Source organism: Sinohyriopsis cumingii, chromosome 4, assembly GCF_028554795.1.
Source record: "Sinohyriopsis cumingii isolate HCF-2022 chromosome 4, ASM2855479v2, whole genome shotgun sequence".
In the NCBI taxonomy this organism is placed as follows: Eukaryota; Metazoa; Mollusca; class Bivalvia; order Unionida; family Unionidae; genus Sinohyriopsis; species Sinohyriopsis cumingii.
The window spans coordinates 52,221,432-52,239,213 of NC_142964.1; the positions used below are offsets into that span (position 1 = coordinate 52,221,432).

General features: G+C 35.3%; 1 protein-coding gene across 1 annotated transcript in view; it reads right to left on the reverse strand.

Moving 5' to 3' along the window:
- LOC149801160 (intermembrane lipid transfer protein VPS13A-like) overlaps positions 1–17,782 on the reverse strand; it is a 354,720-nt gene that overhangs the window by 162,477 nt on the left and 174,461 nt on the right. The window contains exon 46 of the mRNA XM_089956772.1: positions 7,896–8,108. Coding sequence (XP_089812898.1) covers positions 7,896–8,108 — 213 coding nt within the window. The remainder of the gene's footprint in view (positions 1–7,895; positions 8,109–17,782) is intronic.

The following is a 17,782-nucleotide window of genomic DNA, read 5'->3' on the forward strand; positions in this document are numbered from 1 at the left end:
GAACAGACTCAATTTTTCTGATATATGTATATTGTTTCTAATACAATTATGAACAAAACAGATATGATGTATTGTAGCAAAAGGAATCACCAGAGATTTTGCAACCCTTCATGTACTAGTAACAACTAATCTATATAGTCACTAGTAACAACTAATCTATATAGTCACTAGTAACAACTGATCTATATAGTCACTAGTAACAACTAATCTATATAGTCACAGTCAAAAGCACTTGCCATAACTCTTATATATTTTTGACAATTAACAAGCAATTACCTCCCTTCAAGCAGTCCTGCCAACCCTGACGAGTCCATCTCAGTAAGGCAGTTGATTTTTTTCCGTAAGTTTGACCAGTTTTCAGTAATGTGTAACAAAATACCATAAACTGTTATTGTAAAGCTGGAAAACTTAATTTAAAACGTGCAGCAACGATAAACATTATATTGAACTGAAAAGTTTGTAAAGTACGTTTAGACTTTATTTACCACTAGTACAGTTGCACAAATTTTAGTTCCAAACCCTATGGAGCTCAATGGCTAGTTGCTATCTCTCAACTTGATGTAATTCTTGGAAATTCTTTTTTCCATTTCACATGACGACGGCAATCATATTTATTGCCATGAGTCCTCAAATTAGCATGTGATGTCCAATAAACATAACTGTGTCCCTTCAGCTTTTATTCAAAAGAATCTAAATATTCCTTTTTATTTTTCTGTGTTAATTATTAACACTTTTCAAGAGGCTTATTTCCCCTTTTGTCTTAAACATGCATCGCTTACTGGACGCCATTTAAAAAAAAAATCTATGATCAACATTTTGCTCATTTAGATGCTTTGCATGAACAAATACGTGCAGTTTAAAGCACTTGATGTGCTGCTGTAAAGTTAGTCTGGTTCCCTGACCAATTTTACTACTTCTAATACGAAACCCAGATTCAAATCAAGCACTTGTACAAGGTATGATAATCTGGCTCTGATGTAGGTTTATGCACCCATCTTTTCCCTTCCTATCAATGTTCTGTAAATCATAATACCTAAGCATCAAAACATTTTTATACCTGATCATGTTTACCAAATTATATAGTAAAGCATACAAACACTATTACTGTGACAGTTTGAAAAAGAGCAACAACAAAAATTAAAGAAAAAGTTTTCACGCACAGAGCATGCAATATGAATCTCTGAAATGAAGAGCATAAACACATAAAAATAAACAGAGAGGATAAATATTACTAACAATTAAAGCTACAATGTTTTTTCTCTACAATATGTACTTTAATTATTCACTTATAAGTCCAACTGCAAAGTGCACAGACCCAGATTTGCTGTTGCATAATGTGCCAGCAGATCTGGGTCTATCCTGTTTTTAGGAGTCATCAGTATGACAAACAACATAGACACTGATCTTCCTGTGAATTATGTAACAACATATGAGTCTATGTTGTTTGCAGTTGGAATTGACTTATAAGCATATATATACTGCATGTCCAGTACCTCCACTGCATATAAAATAAGTGCAGTAGATACAACTAAATTATGATGGTAACAGAACCTTATAAAACTTAAAAGCCAAATAATCATCGTTATAATACTTTTTTGGATCAAATCAACCAATCTTCTCTTTGCATAAATTACAGCATATACTAGCTTATAAGATGAGTACTCTTACAAACAACACAGACCCTAATCTACAATCACATGCACCAGCAGGTCAGGTTATCCTAACAAACTTCATGAAACCATATATACTGGCACATACGTGTCTGTTGATTATGTCTGTGTAGTTTGTAGGTGGACTTGACTTAAAAGCAAGTACATACAGTACCCCTAACAATTTTGTTATGGATCAGAAGTGTGCAAATTTTGCAAAAAAGGGGTTGTCTTAAGTGCAGTTTCAGATATTGGACAATTATAGGTAACTGCAAAGTGTCAAAAATATTTGCCCATATGTCTGGGATGAATCAGAAAACCAATGTCCTCCAGAAAAAATAGAGAAAAACAAAACAGTTTCTCTTGGATGCAGCAAGGGACTTAAAACAGGAAAATTGTGATCATGCTAAGTAAAAATATACTGAAGAAAGACTGAAACTTTCAATAACTAATAAACATTACTGCAACATATGATATAATGAACATTAGATGAAAATAAAATACACCCAAATTGTTTTAAAATTTGGATCAGTGCACTTTTTCTTCTCTACCTGCCATTTATCCACAAAGACTTCAAGATTTAATTTCAATACATAATATGTTTTATAAAAATGATTAGCCTTTGTAAAATATGAATGCCTCAACTGTAGAACATAAGTCTGAGTCCAAAAAGTTCAAAAACATTTCAAAATTTGAAAAACTGTTTTAATAGCATTATGATGTAAACAAACATACCCATCAAAATGTCATCTGACTATCTCAAGTAATTTATTCTTAACTGAGCTGTGCAAAAAAAAGTTTTTGTCAAAAATAGTTTAAATACTACCAATTAAAAACACTGAAAAATTGCTTTAATGGCTTGAAATTTTAATCAATTCATCTACAAAAAATATAGATTTGCTTGTTAAATTTAATTTGTTAATAATAGTTTTTGTGCAGTCTTGCCAACATGTTTCCTGGGATGGACAGATCAGAGGACAATCTATCGATGTATGGAAGGACAGAAGGATGGACAACTTATGGATGCATGGAAGGGCAGATGGATACAAAGTCTATAAATTAATAGAAGGACAAATGAATGGACAGTCTACAGATGTATGGAATGAATGTATGGAAAGATGGATGGACAGCCTATGGATGTATGGAATGAATGTATGGAAAGATGGATGGACAGCCTATGGATGTATGGAATGAATGTATGGAAAGATGGATGGACAGCCTATGGATGTATGGAATGAATGTATGGAAAGATGGATGGACAGCCTATGGATGTATGGAATGAATGTATGGAAAGATGGATGGACAGCCTATGGATGTATGGAATGAATGTATGGAAAGATGGATGGACAGCCTATGGATGTATGGAATGAATGTATGGAAAGATGGATGGACAGCCTATGGATGTATGGAATGAATGTATGGAAAGATGGATGGACAGCCTATGGATGTATGGAATGAATGTATGGAAAGATGGATGGACAGCCTATGGATGTATGGAATGAATGTATGGAAAGATGGATGGACAGCCTATGGATGTATGGAATGAATGTATGGAAAGATGGATGGACAGTCTATGGATGTATGGAATGAATGTATGGAAAGATGGATGGACAGCCTATGGATGTATGGAATGAATGTATGGAAAGATGGATGGACAGCCTATGGATGTATGGAATGAATGTATGGAAAGATGGATGGACAGCCTATGGATGTATGGAATGAATGTATGGAAAGATGGATGGACAGTCTATGGATGTATGGAATGAATGTATGGAAAGATGGATGGACAGCCTATGGATGTATGGAATGAATGTATGGAAAGATGGATGGACAGCCTATGGATGTATGGAATGAATGTATGGAAAGATGGATGGACAGTCTATGGATGTATGGAATGAATGTATGGAAAGATGGATGGACAGCCTATGGATGTATGGAATGAATGTATGGAAAGATGGATGGACAGTCTATGGATGTATGGAATGAATGTATGGAAAGACGGATGGACAGCCTATGGATGTATAGATTGAAGGACAAATAATGGACAGTCTATGGATGTATGGAAGGAAAAATGAACGGACAGTCAATATATGTCTGGAAGGGATAAATGGAAAGATGGATGGACAGTCTATGGATGTATGGAAGGACAAATGAACAGACAGTCTATATATGTATGGACAGGACATATTGAAAGACGGATGGACAGCCTATGGATGTATAGATTGAAGGACAAATAATGGACATTCTATGGATGTATGGAAGGGTTATATGGAAAGACGGATGCATGGATGTATAGATTAAAGGACAAATGAACGGACAGTCTATGGATGTATGGAAGGACAAATGAACAGACAGTCTATATATGTATGGAAGGGATATATGGAAAGATGGATGAACAGTCTATGGATGTGTGGAAGGACAAATGAAGGGTGTGTGTGTGTGTTTGATTTGGATTTTTAACATAGCCTAAACAATTTTTCAGTCATATCACTATGTTGTCTGCAGTGTGGCAGTTTAGAGTGATGTCTAGCACTGGGGCATCATGCCGCGACATGTAGCATGATGTCCCACTCAGTCACATTATCCTGACACCAGGCTGACCAGTCCTAGCACTAACCTCTCAATTTTGAGCACCAAGCGAAGCAGCTGCTAGTACCATTTTTGTAAGTCTTTGGTATGACTCGGCCAGGGATCGAACCTATGACCAGTTTTACTAATGAACAGACAGTCTATAGATGTATGGAAGGACATATGAACAGACAGTCTATGGATGTATGGAAGGGATGTATGGAAACTTAAGACGGATGGAAAGCCTATGGATGTATGGACGGGATGTACAGAAAGATGGATAGACAGTCTATGGATGTATGGACGGAATGTATGGAAAGACAGATGGACAGTCTATGGATGTATGGAAGGGATGTCTGGAAAGACAGATGGACAGTCTATGGATATATGGAAGGGATGTATGGAAAGATGGATCGACAGCCTACGGATGCATGGAAGGGATGTATGGAAAGACGGATGGACAGTCTATGGATGTATGGAAGGACAGACGCAAAAGACTGAATCTAAATGCTAGAAATGTGTCCATGGGACATGAATGTCCTCCCCCTTACTGAATTACTAGTGCAAGCAGATAGAAGCAATGACATTGGCACAATGTATACATATATATAATGTTGGGGAGGTGTAAAAGTTAAATTATTCTGGGTAAATTAGTCACTAGGTCTAAACATTGCCTTGTTCTGTAATACATCAAATATTTCAGCCAGGGATCCATGGTCATACCTGTGTTAAATGACTGTGCAATACTGAGTTGCTTCATAGTGGGGGATCATTTTGTATGCACATGTAAAATAAAAAACACATGCATAGCTCTAAACAAGAAGGCAAGGACCTGCATGTGAGCCTATATCATAGCATAGATGAATTACTTTTAACAAAATCCTTAACAAACTGTTGATGCTGATGCCATCAGCAGAAGAAAATCTCACTTCCAATTTATATGGGCTTGAAAAAATCAACACCATGTGTTAAAAACGATTTTTACCAGTTGACCCGATGTTAATAATATATGCGTAGTTTCAGGGCGTTTCATCAGAATGTGTGAGATTAAAAATATGTACAAGAATTATTATATACTTTACATAGGGGTCTCAAACTCAAACCACCCTGAGGGCCACATGAGGGCATTTTCAGTGGCCCAAGGGCCATACCATCTTCTTTTTATCTCTCATGACACCATGTGATGCCAATCATTTTGCAGACCACAGGATATGGCTTTGCAGGCCACATATTTGAGACCCCTGCTTTGCATACACATAATACAACAAAGGGGAAAAACTATGGAAAAACCTATCACACTACACAATAGAATTGTATGCACATAATCAGCTGATATCAATAATGTCTACAAAGTTCCTTAACAATTCATCGATGGCTGTAGACAGTTACACATACAACCAAAATATAGGAAGTACCCAAGTTTCTGGGCACTTCATCACAAACTGTGGACTAGTTTACACATGCACCCAAAAATACAGAAGTAACCAAGTTTTTGAGCACTTCATCAAAACCTCTGGACTAGTTACACGTACACCCAAAAATATAGGAAGTAACCAAGTTTCTGAGCACTTCATCACAAACTGTGGACTAGTTACACATACACCCAAAAATATAGGAAGTAACCAAGTTTCTGGGCACTTCATTCAAATCTGTAAAATGAACACACACACACACACACACAAAAACACACACACAGAGGAAGCAACAAGATCTTCAAGATAGCCACCTGATGGCCATGCTGGAGGTCAAATTGGGATCATTTTCATTCAGGACAACTAGACATCATAAGAAGGCATTTAATGAAAAACCCATGTTGATATGACATCAGCTCAGGATTAGTAACAATAACAAGATTTCCAAAATAGCAATTATCTGTGGCATTCACATTAGATGCACAATATTAGCTTAGGACTAACTAGACCATGGGATAAATGTGTGTTTGAAGTTTTATGGGCAATTCTCTATGTAGTCTGAAGTTTTATGGGCAATTCTCTATATAGTTTGAAGTTTTATGGGCAATTCTCTATATAGTTTGAAGTTTTATGGGCAATTCTCTATATAGTTTGAAGTTTTATGGGCAATTCTCTATATAGTTTGAAGTTTTATGGGCAATTCTCTATATAGTTTGAAGTTTTATGGGTAATTACCTATGTAGTCTGAAGTTTTATGGGCAATTCTCTATATAGTTTGAAGTTTTATGGGTAATTACCTATGTACTTTATGAGTAGTAATGATAGTGGATTGACAGGCAATGGATGATGGATAATGGACAACATGCCATTCTATAAGCTCCTCTGGTGATTTGTAAAACTAATTTAATTTCTCCAAAGTCAGCTGGTACCATTCCAAAAGTACAGCAGTGCACAAAAGTGATTTGTTGATATGCACATCTTCTGGTGACAACCACTCAACACATGGACATCATAGAGAATTACTACACATCACTGCCTCTAGAAAGGCATGGATATAAATAAAAGTCAAGTTATTCCTAATTACTGCTCTGACAGTTTTTAACTAGAGTCAGCTATGATTGGCCTAACTGAGACTGGATCTCAGCTGGTTTAGCTCTATCCTCTACAAGACCAAGATGGACATGATTAAAAGGTGACCAGCTCTTGTTTGAAGTGTTACAAAATAGGAGACTCCATTACTCAAACTGGGATAGTCTTCCATCAATTTAACTGTCCTGGGAAAGAAGATGAATATCCAACAGTTTTTTGGAAAATTAAAGCAGCACCATTTTTGCTATCATTGGCATATTTTAAAGAAGATCCAAAACTACTCTTACCACAAAACGAAGAACATTACTGATTCTTTGACCTTATGAAGGTGTGTTGAGAATGACATTAAAATCAGATTGTATTAAGTTCATAATGATACCATCATGTACATACTAAGACTAAATATGCTTCCAAATAGATTAGTCATGCTTTCTGACAAACAAGGACACATTTATGTTATTGAACAAGAAGAAAACTACACATATTAAAGAACTAGGCCAAGTACAATTACAGTGGTCCCACATTACCTTGATATAAAACCCATAAACATACTAAACCATCAATTTAATACCATCACTGCAAACCTATTTCACTTCAATTTTGTTTATAATGATGAGAAGCTGCATTTAAGATGAAATCTCACTTACAAAAATTATTTTGTATAGCTTAATTTGTCCCATTATGTTGTAACTCTGAAAAATATTCAGTATAGTGTACTCCTGCCTATGTAATACATTATCTAGAATAATGTACCCTTGCCATCAAAGTGATCCACCACCCAGTATAATGTACCCTTGCCTTTAAAGTGATTCACTACTCAGAATAATATACCCTTGACTATATACTGATTCATCACCCAGAATGATTTACCATTACTATAACGTCAATGATTTACCATTACTATAATGAACCATTTACCATTACTATAATGTCAATGATTTACCATTACTATAATGAACCATTTACCATTACTATAATGTCAATGATTTACCATTACTATAATGTCAATGATTTACCATTACTATAATGTCAATGATTTACCATTACTATAATGTCAATCATTTTAATGGCTCCACGAATCCCAGTTTAATGAGGGACCACCATAAAACATATCACAAAAATGAACCAAAGATGTCACTGAAAAACACAACATGAATAAAAACTGTTAAATGCTGACCAACACTAAATCTGACTGGTCCTCTTGGAGTAAGGAATATTGGTTTGTCTAACGAGGGATCAAATATGTCCTCATTATCATCAGTTTCACTGATATCAGCATCACTACTATCACTGGTGAAAATTCCCCCCAGTTTGTTGGCTATGGAGTTAATCAGACTATCACTCTCCGAGTCTGACTCTCCCTGAATGCTGCTATGAAGGCTGGCTGAATCTGAAACAATTATTTCAAATCAACAAGTAAACTGTCAGCCCTCTTAAATTATATTTAAAAATATACATTTATTTCTAACCTGACTGCACAAAAAGTTTCTCTGACTTAAAATGAGTACAGAAAAACCTGCTTTGAGCAACCTCTGCTATGAGTGGCCACTTGTCATATACAACCAAATTAATCCTGCATGGATTGATTTCATTACACAGATGCAGTCCTGGCTGATCACCTGACGAATACCACTAGCGGTCCTGATTTTTAGACCGAACTAGCGGTCATGATTTTTAGACAGAATATGCATTTCAACACTGCTGTGAGCAACCTAATCACAAAAACTAACATAAACACCACTGACCTTTATTTAATCCTTTGTAACCGGGATTGCTGAATAGAAGGTGCATGCAGAATGCAAACTGCTTTAAATAAAGATGCATTTAAAAATGAAAAAAAAGCTGAGTCTAGTTACTGGTTTCAGTAGATTAGATAAAGTTGTATGACTGTCAACTAGACTAATTTTAGTAGATTAGATAAAGTTGTATGACAGTCAACCTGACTTATGTACTTGACACAAACTGATTACAGATTCTGTTCTAAGAATTATCATTCATGGATGGACATATGGAGTCTAAAGGATTATATTGTTTGTTTACTTCTCATCCTGCTTTCACTGTAGCATGACAGGCATTGCCTTATATCGTCTATAGTTATTGTAAAGGTATGTATTTTGGTTGCTTTATCGATGTTACAATTAAACCTGCACACAAGGATAATGTACCACAAACTTAAATCTCATCATATGTTCACATGGATGTAGCACCCTTCTGTTTATTGAGCTGATTCTTTTTTTTATTGATGCTGTGGGTTTTGACTTTTAGCTGCCAATAAATTCCCTGTGTTATCCTAGGTAAAATAAATTCACTGCATGTGTTATCCTAGGTAACATATATTCACTGCATAGGTGTTATCCTAGGTAATATAAATTCACTTGATATAGAAATTTTAATGTTCATGATACATGTATTTTCTGTGCTCTATAAGTTTTATTTATATGAATACATGTAATATTTTAATATAAACTATGAATAAGCAACACAATCATATGCACAGTAATTATGGGTATTATTCCTTTTTGAATTTTGTTCATGAAAACTGGCCCTTCTGCAGAGACCTGGTATGAGTGACCACCTGATTTGAGCAAAAATGTTTTGTTGGCAAAAGAGGTGGTCTCTTAAGACAGGTAATAATGTATTCTCCAAAGCATTGATAATGGCATAAGACACCATATATACTAGTTTTTAAGTCAACATTTTTATTTTACTTTAAAAAATAAATAAATCTAGGGATAATGTTACAAATTCTAAATGTTTGCAGTACTTAAAAATGCTGTCAATTCAAATATTTTTACTTTTTCATGCACTATATCCATTTAGACATGCATATACATGGTATGCATTATATTTATCCATTTCATGACAGTATTATTTACGCAATACTTGTATCTAAATTATTTGGATTTTAAGATTTAGACAGAATTACCAGTAAATTAAATAGTACCCACCACAAAGTGGTGGCCATTATTGTTGTTTACCATTGGTGTTTACCAGCATGTATATTGCTTCAGTTTTTGTGCAAGTCCAAACAAGCTGTATTTTTATTAATATTTGTGTTTTACTGTGTTTGATGCAATAAAAGTTTGATTTAATTTTATTTTTATTTTCAATTACTTAGATTTAATTCCAAAGTGATATTTCCCAAGCTTTCTGCCAGTACAATTGACCAGATAAGCCCTTGGGCTTGTAAAGGCAGCACTCATTTTGTTTTCAAGCTGACAATCCTTTTCATCAAGCCATGAATTTAATACTTGTTCAGTGCCAGGTAGAGTTCTACAAATTCATCTATGTTTGACCTTAATCTCTTGCAACACCCTCTTTGTTTTCCAATGTGACAACTCTCTGATCAAGCCATGAGTCTAATACTTGCTCAGTGCCATGTAACATATGAGAGGGTGGTTACTTGAATTCCTTGTGATCTTTCCACACAACTGACATACATCAGAAACCATCCTTCAGTCTCTACATAAGCACCTGCATAGGGCAGTGAAGCCAAGAAAACGGTCTGACGATATTTACAGTGACTAGATGACAATGATTTACAATAACTCAGAATTTTATCAGACAATGAGAATGAATTCTTAAACTTTGTACCGGATGACATTAGATAGTAACATTTATATGATACTGTGAATCTAAAAAACTGTGGACTTAATTTTCATTGTTTATTTGTAAGAACTTTCACTGTTTATTTGCAAAACATGTAGAATTAACACATAATAGGATAATGGGAATCAAATCATTCTGAACTACTATTTTGATTAGGTATGTGCCCTAAAATTTACTTAATTTATTTATCATATACCGTACTTACCGCATATGTTGGGACAGCGTGTTTATCGGGACACCAGAAATTAATTTTAAAAGTAATTTTTTTGTGCACTGTATGTTCTAGGACGCATCGTTTTTTTCGAGTCATAAGTTGTGGAACACCTTTTAGATCATTCGAAAATTACATGTTGGAAATTGCAATCCAACTGAAATTTTATTTTTTAAATATAAAACTGTACTTGAGATAAAACTCTTTAATCCAATGCAGCAGCATCTCATCAACACAACCCTTCTCCTGCACATGTACGGTCTATTATTTTGGTACATGAATACTTTTTTAACTTTCTCATACCGTGAAAAATTGTTGGAGGCAACACACCACCTGAAGTGGAAACTGCAAGAACAAAAGGAAGATTTTTGTCAAATCTGCACTAGTCTTGCTAATTCTCACACTTTTGATGCCCATCTTATCGTCAGTCCATCCAAGAATGCGATCAAAGTACACCAGAGTTTCATCCATGTTAATGATCATATTGTCGGCGAAATGATTTGTTTCTCTTCTGGCCATCACGAATTCATCACGTGATTTTATTTTCTCCAAATCTTCTGGATGATGCAGGGTCATCGATGTTCGCGCACGAAGCACTATATTGTGCAACTTTAAAAACTGTTCCATTGTTTTACTTTATTGTCAAACTTTTTGTGAATACTGTTGAAAAGGAACTAAAGTTAGCTTCCATATCTCGGCCGTCTTTGTATATTCAAAGCTAAAAAAAATAAATCGGCACACTTAAAAGAATCCAGTAGTCGGCATCTGAGGTCAGCTTGCTTTGCAATAAAATAACCTTTGTATTAATATCCTTTAAAAAAATAAAAATCGGCTTCCGAGCCCAAAGTCGGCTTCGAACGTCTGCTTGCTTTGTAATAAAAATAACCTTTGTCTTTGATGTCCTGTCAGCAAGTTCAAAGAAGTTTACTGCTGGCTGCCAGTTGTGTTTATTTACCAACAGGGCTTACATGTGCTTGGCATCTTTTGTAATAATTAATACAAAGGTGTACTGATGTCTGCGGGTAAATATTAATGATACTTATGTAACCCACGCTGGCGAAAAGATTGTCATTTGCACTCAAGTGAATGTGTTTTAAAAAAATGATTTTTATTTACAAGATACTGGCATACAGTATAGTTCTTTTCTGGCCTTAACGAATTCATCACATGATTTTATTTTCTCCAAATATTCTGGGTGACGCTGGTCATTGACATCTGTGCACAAAGCACTATATTGTGTCACTTTAAAATTTGTTCCATTGTTTAAATTTATTTTCAAAATTACATGAATACAGTTGAAAAGGAACCCAAAATATGCTTCCATATCTCGGCCGTCTTTGTATATTCAAAAAAAAAAAAAAAAAAATCGGCTCACTTCACAGAATCTATAGTCAACTTCCGATATCGGCTTGCTTTGCAATAAAATAACCTTTGTATTGATATCCTTTACAAAATAAAGTAACCGGGGTCGGCTTCTGAGATCGCCTGCTTTGTAATAAAAATAACCTTTTGTCTTTGATGTCCTGTCGGTAGGTTCAAAGAAGGAGTTAACTGCTTGCTGCCAGTCGTGTTTATTCACCACCAGGGCTTATGTGTGCTTGTTATAGTAAGGAAAATTATGTAACCCTACCTGGTGAAAAGACTGTCACTTGCACTCAAGTGAATGTGTTTTCAAATGATGATTTTTTTGCGAGATATTGTCATACAGTAGACCTGGATATAATTCAATCTTGATTATTTTGCACCCAACACCGTGTCATGCGTGAATGGCTTATTCAAGATATCAGTTGACTATTCCCCTCTTGTATGTGATTTTGTTGGCCTCAGTTTTCAGTCAGATAACATGTTCAAACCTTTGAGCACAACCACACACAATTGTTTCTCAGTGTTCATGTCAATGAACAACATGGTGTGTGGTATCGGACATAATTGATACATGCTACAGTATGGAAGCCTACGCTACTTATACGGATTTCGTGGAAATGTTTTATTCTTTAATGCTCATGTTGAAAAAAAGGAATAAATGATAACAACACAAGGTTAGTTTCTTTCTTTTATTGTCAATTAAGCGTTTTATTTATCTATTTTATTGCGACGTGCACTTGGGGGTGGGGGAGCACAAATGCAATACCAATTTATTTCGTTCTTAAGTCTTGGGACATATGACCAAAGTGAAAAAAAATGTTTCACCATAAGTTCTGGGACAGGAAAAAAAATAATTATTTTATCGTGTCCCAACATATGCGGTAAATACGGTAAGTAGAACTCAAATGTCAAGCATTATGGAATTTAATGGATTTTATTACACAAAGATGAATGAATTATAAGTTGTCAACATATTCCACTTGATAAAATAATTGTACTTTACACTGATTTTGTTTATATTTTTTCCTATCTATCTAATTTGGCTTGTTTATTTTCCAAACTGCAACTCTGACTTACTGATGACAGGTCACCCCTTCAGATGGCTCTGAGTTACAAAATACACCTCAACTTATAAGAGGGTCAAAGAGAAATTGACTTTTCATGGCCCCCAAAAGGGGGACCAGCTTAAAGTTGAGGTAACTTAAAATCTAGTATAGATGGTAGTGTTCAAGTTGGAGGAATACGAGGTAAATGTGGAGATCTTCATAAAAAGCCCCCAAGAACCGGAACGAGATAACCATCAAGCTACACCAAGATGTCTGAGATGAGTAAGTACCAAACAAAAAGAAAAGAGGCAGGGAATACTTGTGTTACTATAGTAACCACTCAGACTGAGACAATATATTTCCTTCAGAAAAGTTCTATATAAATTTTCTTTTGATAACAATGAAAGTTTCATATCACCAAAAAATGTTAAGTGATGAAGGAAAAAGTTAAACTATGAAAAGAAACCACTTGTTCAGTGAGGCAGAGCTGCCATGACATTTTCACACCTGACTGTATTCTCTACTCTTCTTCGAGAACAAAAAGTTTTCTTTAATCAATGCCCCATTTTGGTGAAACGTTCGTCAAATTTATTGAGTGTATCATCTGACAATAAATCTACCCCACTTACAATGAAACCTAATCAATTAATGAAATTTAATCAATATTTACTAAATCATTGGCTTCCAATATTCCTGTAAATATGTAAATCCTCATACATATTTTTTTTGTCTATGTGTAGAATTTAAAGGTACATGCAAAGTGGAATCTACAAACTGATCTAATATTGTGTAGGATTTATCAAAAGGTTAATCATTCACTTTGGTTTTGAAGTATTGCTGTAAATATCCTCATCTACCATATATATTCAGTTAACAATCGAATCCAACTGCAAACCACATAGACCCTGCATAATGCACTGGCAGGTCAGGATCTATGTTGTTTGTTCTACTGATCACCCCTATGAACTCGTAATGACCCAAATCTGCTGCCAAATATTATGTGATTATAGCAGATCTGTGTCTGTGCAGTTTGCAGATGTACTCAACTTATTGGCAAGCATATAAGGTAGTTTTGCATAAACACCGTGCTCTGCCTTCTTAATGGAATGAGCAACTGAAGGAATCTCAGTGAATGCTGAATGCATTCATTTTGTTTATAACACTTAAGTTAGAATATATAAGTTGAGTGATCAGAGGATAAGATTGATCTACCAAGCCTACATGGAGATCGTTACCCACCAATGCCTGACATTCAAGTTACTGAAGAAGGTGTATACAGCTTGTTGCGGAAAATTAGCCCACAGAAAACAACAGGACCAGATATGATTCCAGCAAGGATCCTGAACAATCTAGCAAAAGAATGTGTACCAAACTTGAGTTATATTCACCTGAAATGCCTCTCAACAGGTTTATGTCCCTGAAGTGTGGTAAAGAGCAAACATTACAGCTATCTTCAAAAATGGAGAAAGATTCAAGGCCAGCAATTATAGACCTGTCTCCCTTACATGTATCTGCAGCAAAATGCTTGAACACATCATAGTCAGCAACATGGTGCAACATCTAGTTCACTTCAACATTCTAACAGACTGCCATCATGGTTTCCATGCCAGATGAAGCTGTGAAACACAGCTCATAACCCAAGTGGATGAGCTCGCCAAATCCTTAGACAGAGGGAAGCAGTATGACCTTGCTATCCTTGACTTCAGTAAGGCTTTCGATCGTGTCCCCCATGAAAGACTCCTCAATAAGTTAGACCACTATGGCATCAGTGGTAACACCCAGAAATGGATCAGAGATTTCCTATCAGACAGATTGCAAAGAGTTATAGTAGATGGAGCAACATCAGACCCAGCAACGGTTGTGAGTGGAGTACCTCAGGGGAGTGTTTTTGGTCCCATCCTCTTCCTGGTTTTCATCATTGATCTACCTGCGAGCATCAAATCCAACACTAGACCTTTTGCAGATGACTGTATAGTCTACCAGGAAATAAATGTCTCCAAGGATTGTGAGATCCTTCAAGAAGACCTGAACCAACTGGCCCTCTGGGAAAGAACTTGGGGTATGTCGTTCCACCCAGAAAAATGCAGCATCCTAAAAGTTTACAGGAAGTAATCACCAATTTTGTCTGAATACACGTGTAAGGGACACAAGTTAGCCAATGAGCAGGCAACAAAATATCTCAAGGTGGAATTATCCAGAGACCTCTCTTGGAAAAGGCACATAGACAAGATAGTGAAAAAAGTGAACAGTAACTTGGTTTCCTGTGCCACAACCATCAAAATCAACAATGAAAAAGTAAAATGTGCGGCATATTTCACTCTGGTTTGAACAGGTCTTGAGTATTACTCAACTGTCTGGAACAGATATAATAAAGATCTAATAAATAAGATAGAGATGGTTCAGAGGAGAGCTGCTAGACTCACCACAAATAAATGTCATAACACTAGCAGTGTCAGTGCAATGTTGAACATTCTCCAGTAGGAATCACTCGAATCCAGACGAATCAAGGCACAGCTGACCATGATGTACAAAATTGTGAACAACCTTGTGGACATACCAGCGGACAAATACCTGACCCTGGCATATAACAAAACTAGGGCAAACCACATTAAAAAGTTCCAGTTAAAGTCAGCATTGACAAATTTTTTCAAGTTCAGCTTCTTCCCATGTACAATAGGGACTTGGAACAAATTACCATCAATAAATGCAGAAGCTCCTGACTTGGTATCTCACAAGCAGGAGCTTTCCAAAATCACATTCTAATGAACTAGTCAAGATACAAGTAAGACCTAGTGATTCTCAGGGCTATGCCAGTTGAGATTCCATATCTTATTGCCGCTACGGTAGCTGGATTGGTTTGAGCATGAAAGGATGAAAACATACACTAACATTCTTTAACTTATTTCTGCCTTTCCTATCATTATTCTTCTGACTGTCCTATCACTTCCATCTTTACTTTATCTTTGACCATGCACCACCCGTTGCTTAATAGTCAAGTGTGATTGTGTCAACATATTTATAGATATACAGTTTAAAAAGAAAAGGTTATAAGTATATATGTGTGACTACTGTACCTTCTTCTGCTTCAGTAATAATGAAAGAGGAAAAATTATTTGGCAACTGCTTGGATACAATATTCATGTACATATTCACATGTTATACAAGTTACTAAGCAAGGCCCAATTAATTGTGTAATAAGCTTCTACTGTGTACATGTTACTAAGCAAGGCCCAATTAATTGTGTAATAAGCCTCCACTGTGTACATGTTACTAAGCAAGGCCCAATTAATTGTGTAATAAACCTCCACTGTGTACATGTTACAAAGCAAGGCCCAATTAATGGTGTAATAGACCTCCATAGTGTACTTTCATTTTGTTAATGGCATTTAAAAACTACCACTATATAACACATAATGCACACGTAAATCAGAAAACAATCAAATATTCATACTTGTATAAAAACTTGCAAGATGAAGGCTGAAATATAAGAATGAACATAAACTCTTACACAATTTGTGAAGGTATATCTTTATTGTTGTTGTTGTTGTAGGGTTTAACGCCATTTTTCAGCACGCAATAGGCTATATATGGCGGCCAGTATTAATGGTGGAGGAAGAAACCGGGAAATCCCCGGAAAGAACCACCGACCCTCGAGAAGTTACTGGCAAGCTTTCTCACATATCCACATTGGCCGAATCCGAGACTCAAACCCACGCAGACAGAGGTGAGATGGCAGTGATCCGTAACGGTGAGCGCTTTAGACCACTCGGCCACTCGGGGGTATATCTTTAAGCATATTATTAATGTACTGTTACATATAACTGATTTAATTCATATTTATTTTAATTTAATTGTTTGTCAGTTTAAATTTTTTTATTCTATTATATGCTATTATAATGTAAATTTATTCACTAGAGATGATTTCTTTTCAGAAAACTGTTTGACCTTGACTGCTAGTTTCTAAACTCTGACCCTGTTTCAGAACTTGTAGCTACTTTCATAAACAAGTTCTATTTATTTTAAAATGATTGGTTGTTTCCAAGGTCATGATTGGACTACATGATTTAAGATGTAAACAAATTTTTTATTTTTTTTATTTTTTTTTGGAGTAAAATGATTGGTTGTCGTCATGGTCATTTTTGGTGTAAACACAATCACGTGACCCCCCCCTTTTCGATTTTGCTATTCCAGTTTTTCCATTATGTGCATTTGTTAGTTTTAATAGAGATGCTTTGAGAGAGATTTCTCAGTTTTGGCTTTTTATACTGATGTCAAGTTATTTTGTTGTAGCCAGATTTTAAGTTATAATTTTCTTCAGATCAAGTGGATTTCAAAAGGATTAAATTTTTTTTCTCTGGAAATATTTTGAGGAGTGCTCACACAGAAATTTTGCAAAGACATTGCTTACAAATTTAATTTGGATTTCCAACACTGGATTGCCATTATTTGTATTTCTACACGGAACTGTAGATATGCACGGTACTGACTACAGCATAAATCATCGTCATCCATCTTGGATTTTCAATCATGATTTGAACATGAAAATATTAGAACATTTATTACTAGGACTTTTGCAATTTAAATCGTGGATTATTCTTAGATTATTTTTTGATTTGATTCTGAAACCATAAGTTCTTCTCCTTTTTTCAATTTTACAGAATTTTTCAAGGAAAATAAATTATTTCTTAAATTTTAAAAACCTTGTTGTTTTCACTCTTTCTGTGTTACTGTTTATTCGAGCCTAAACACAAAGAAGTATATCTATAAATATTTTGTTAAAGTATATCCATAAACATATGATAAGATATATCTATAAACATATTGTTAAGGTAT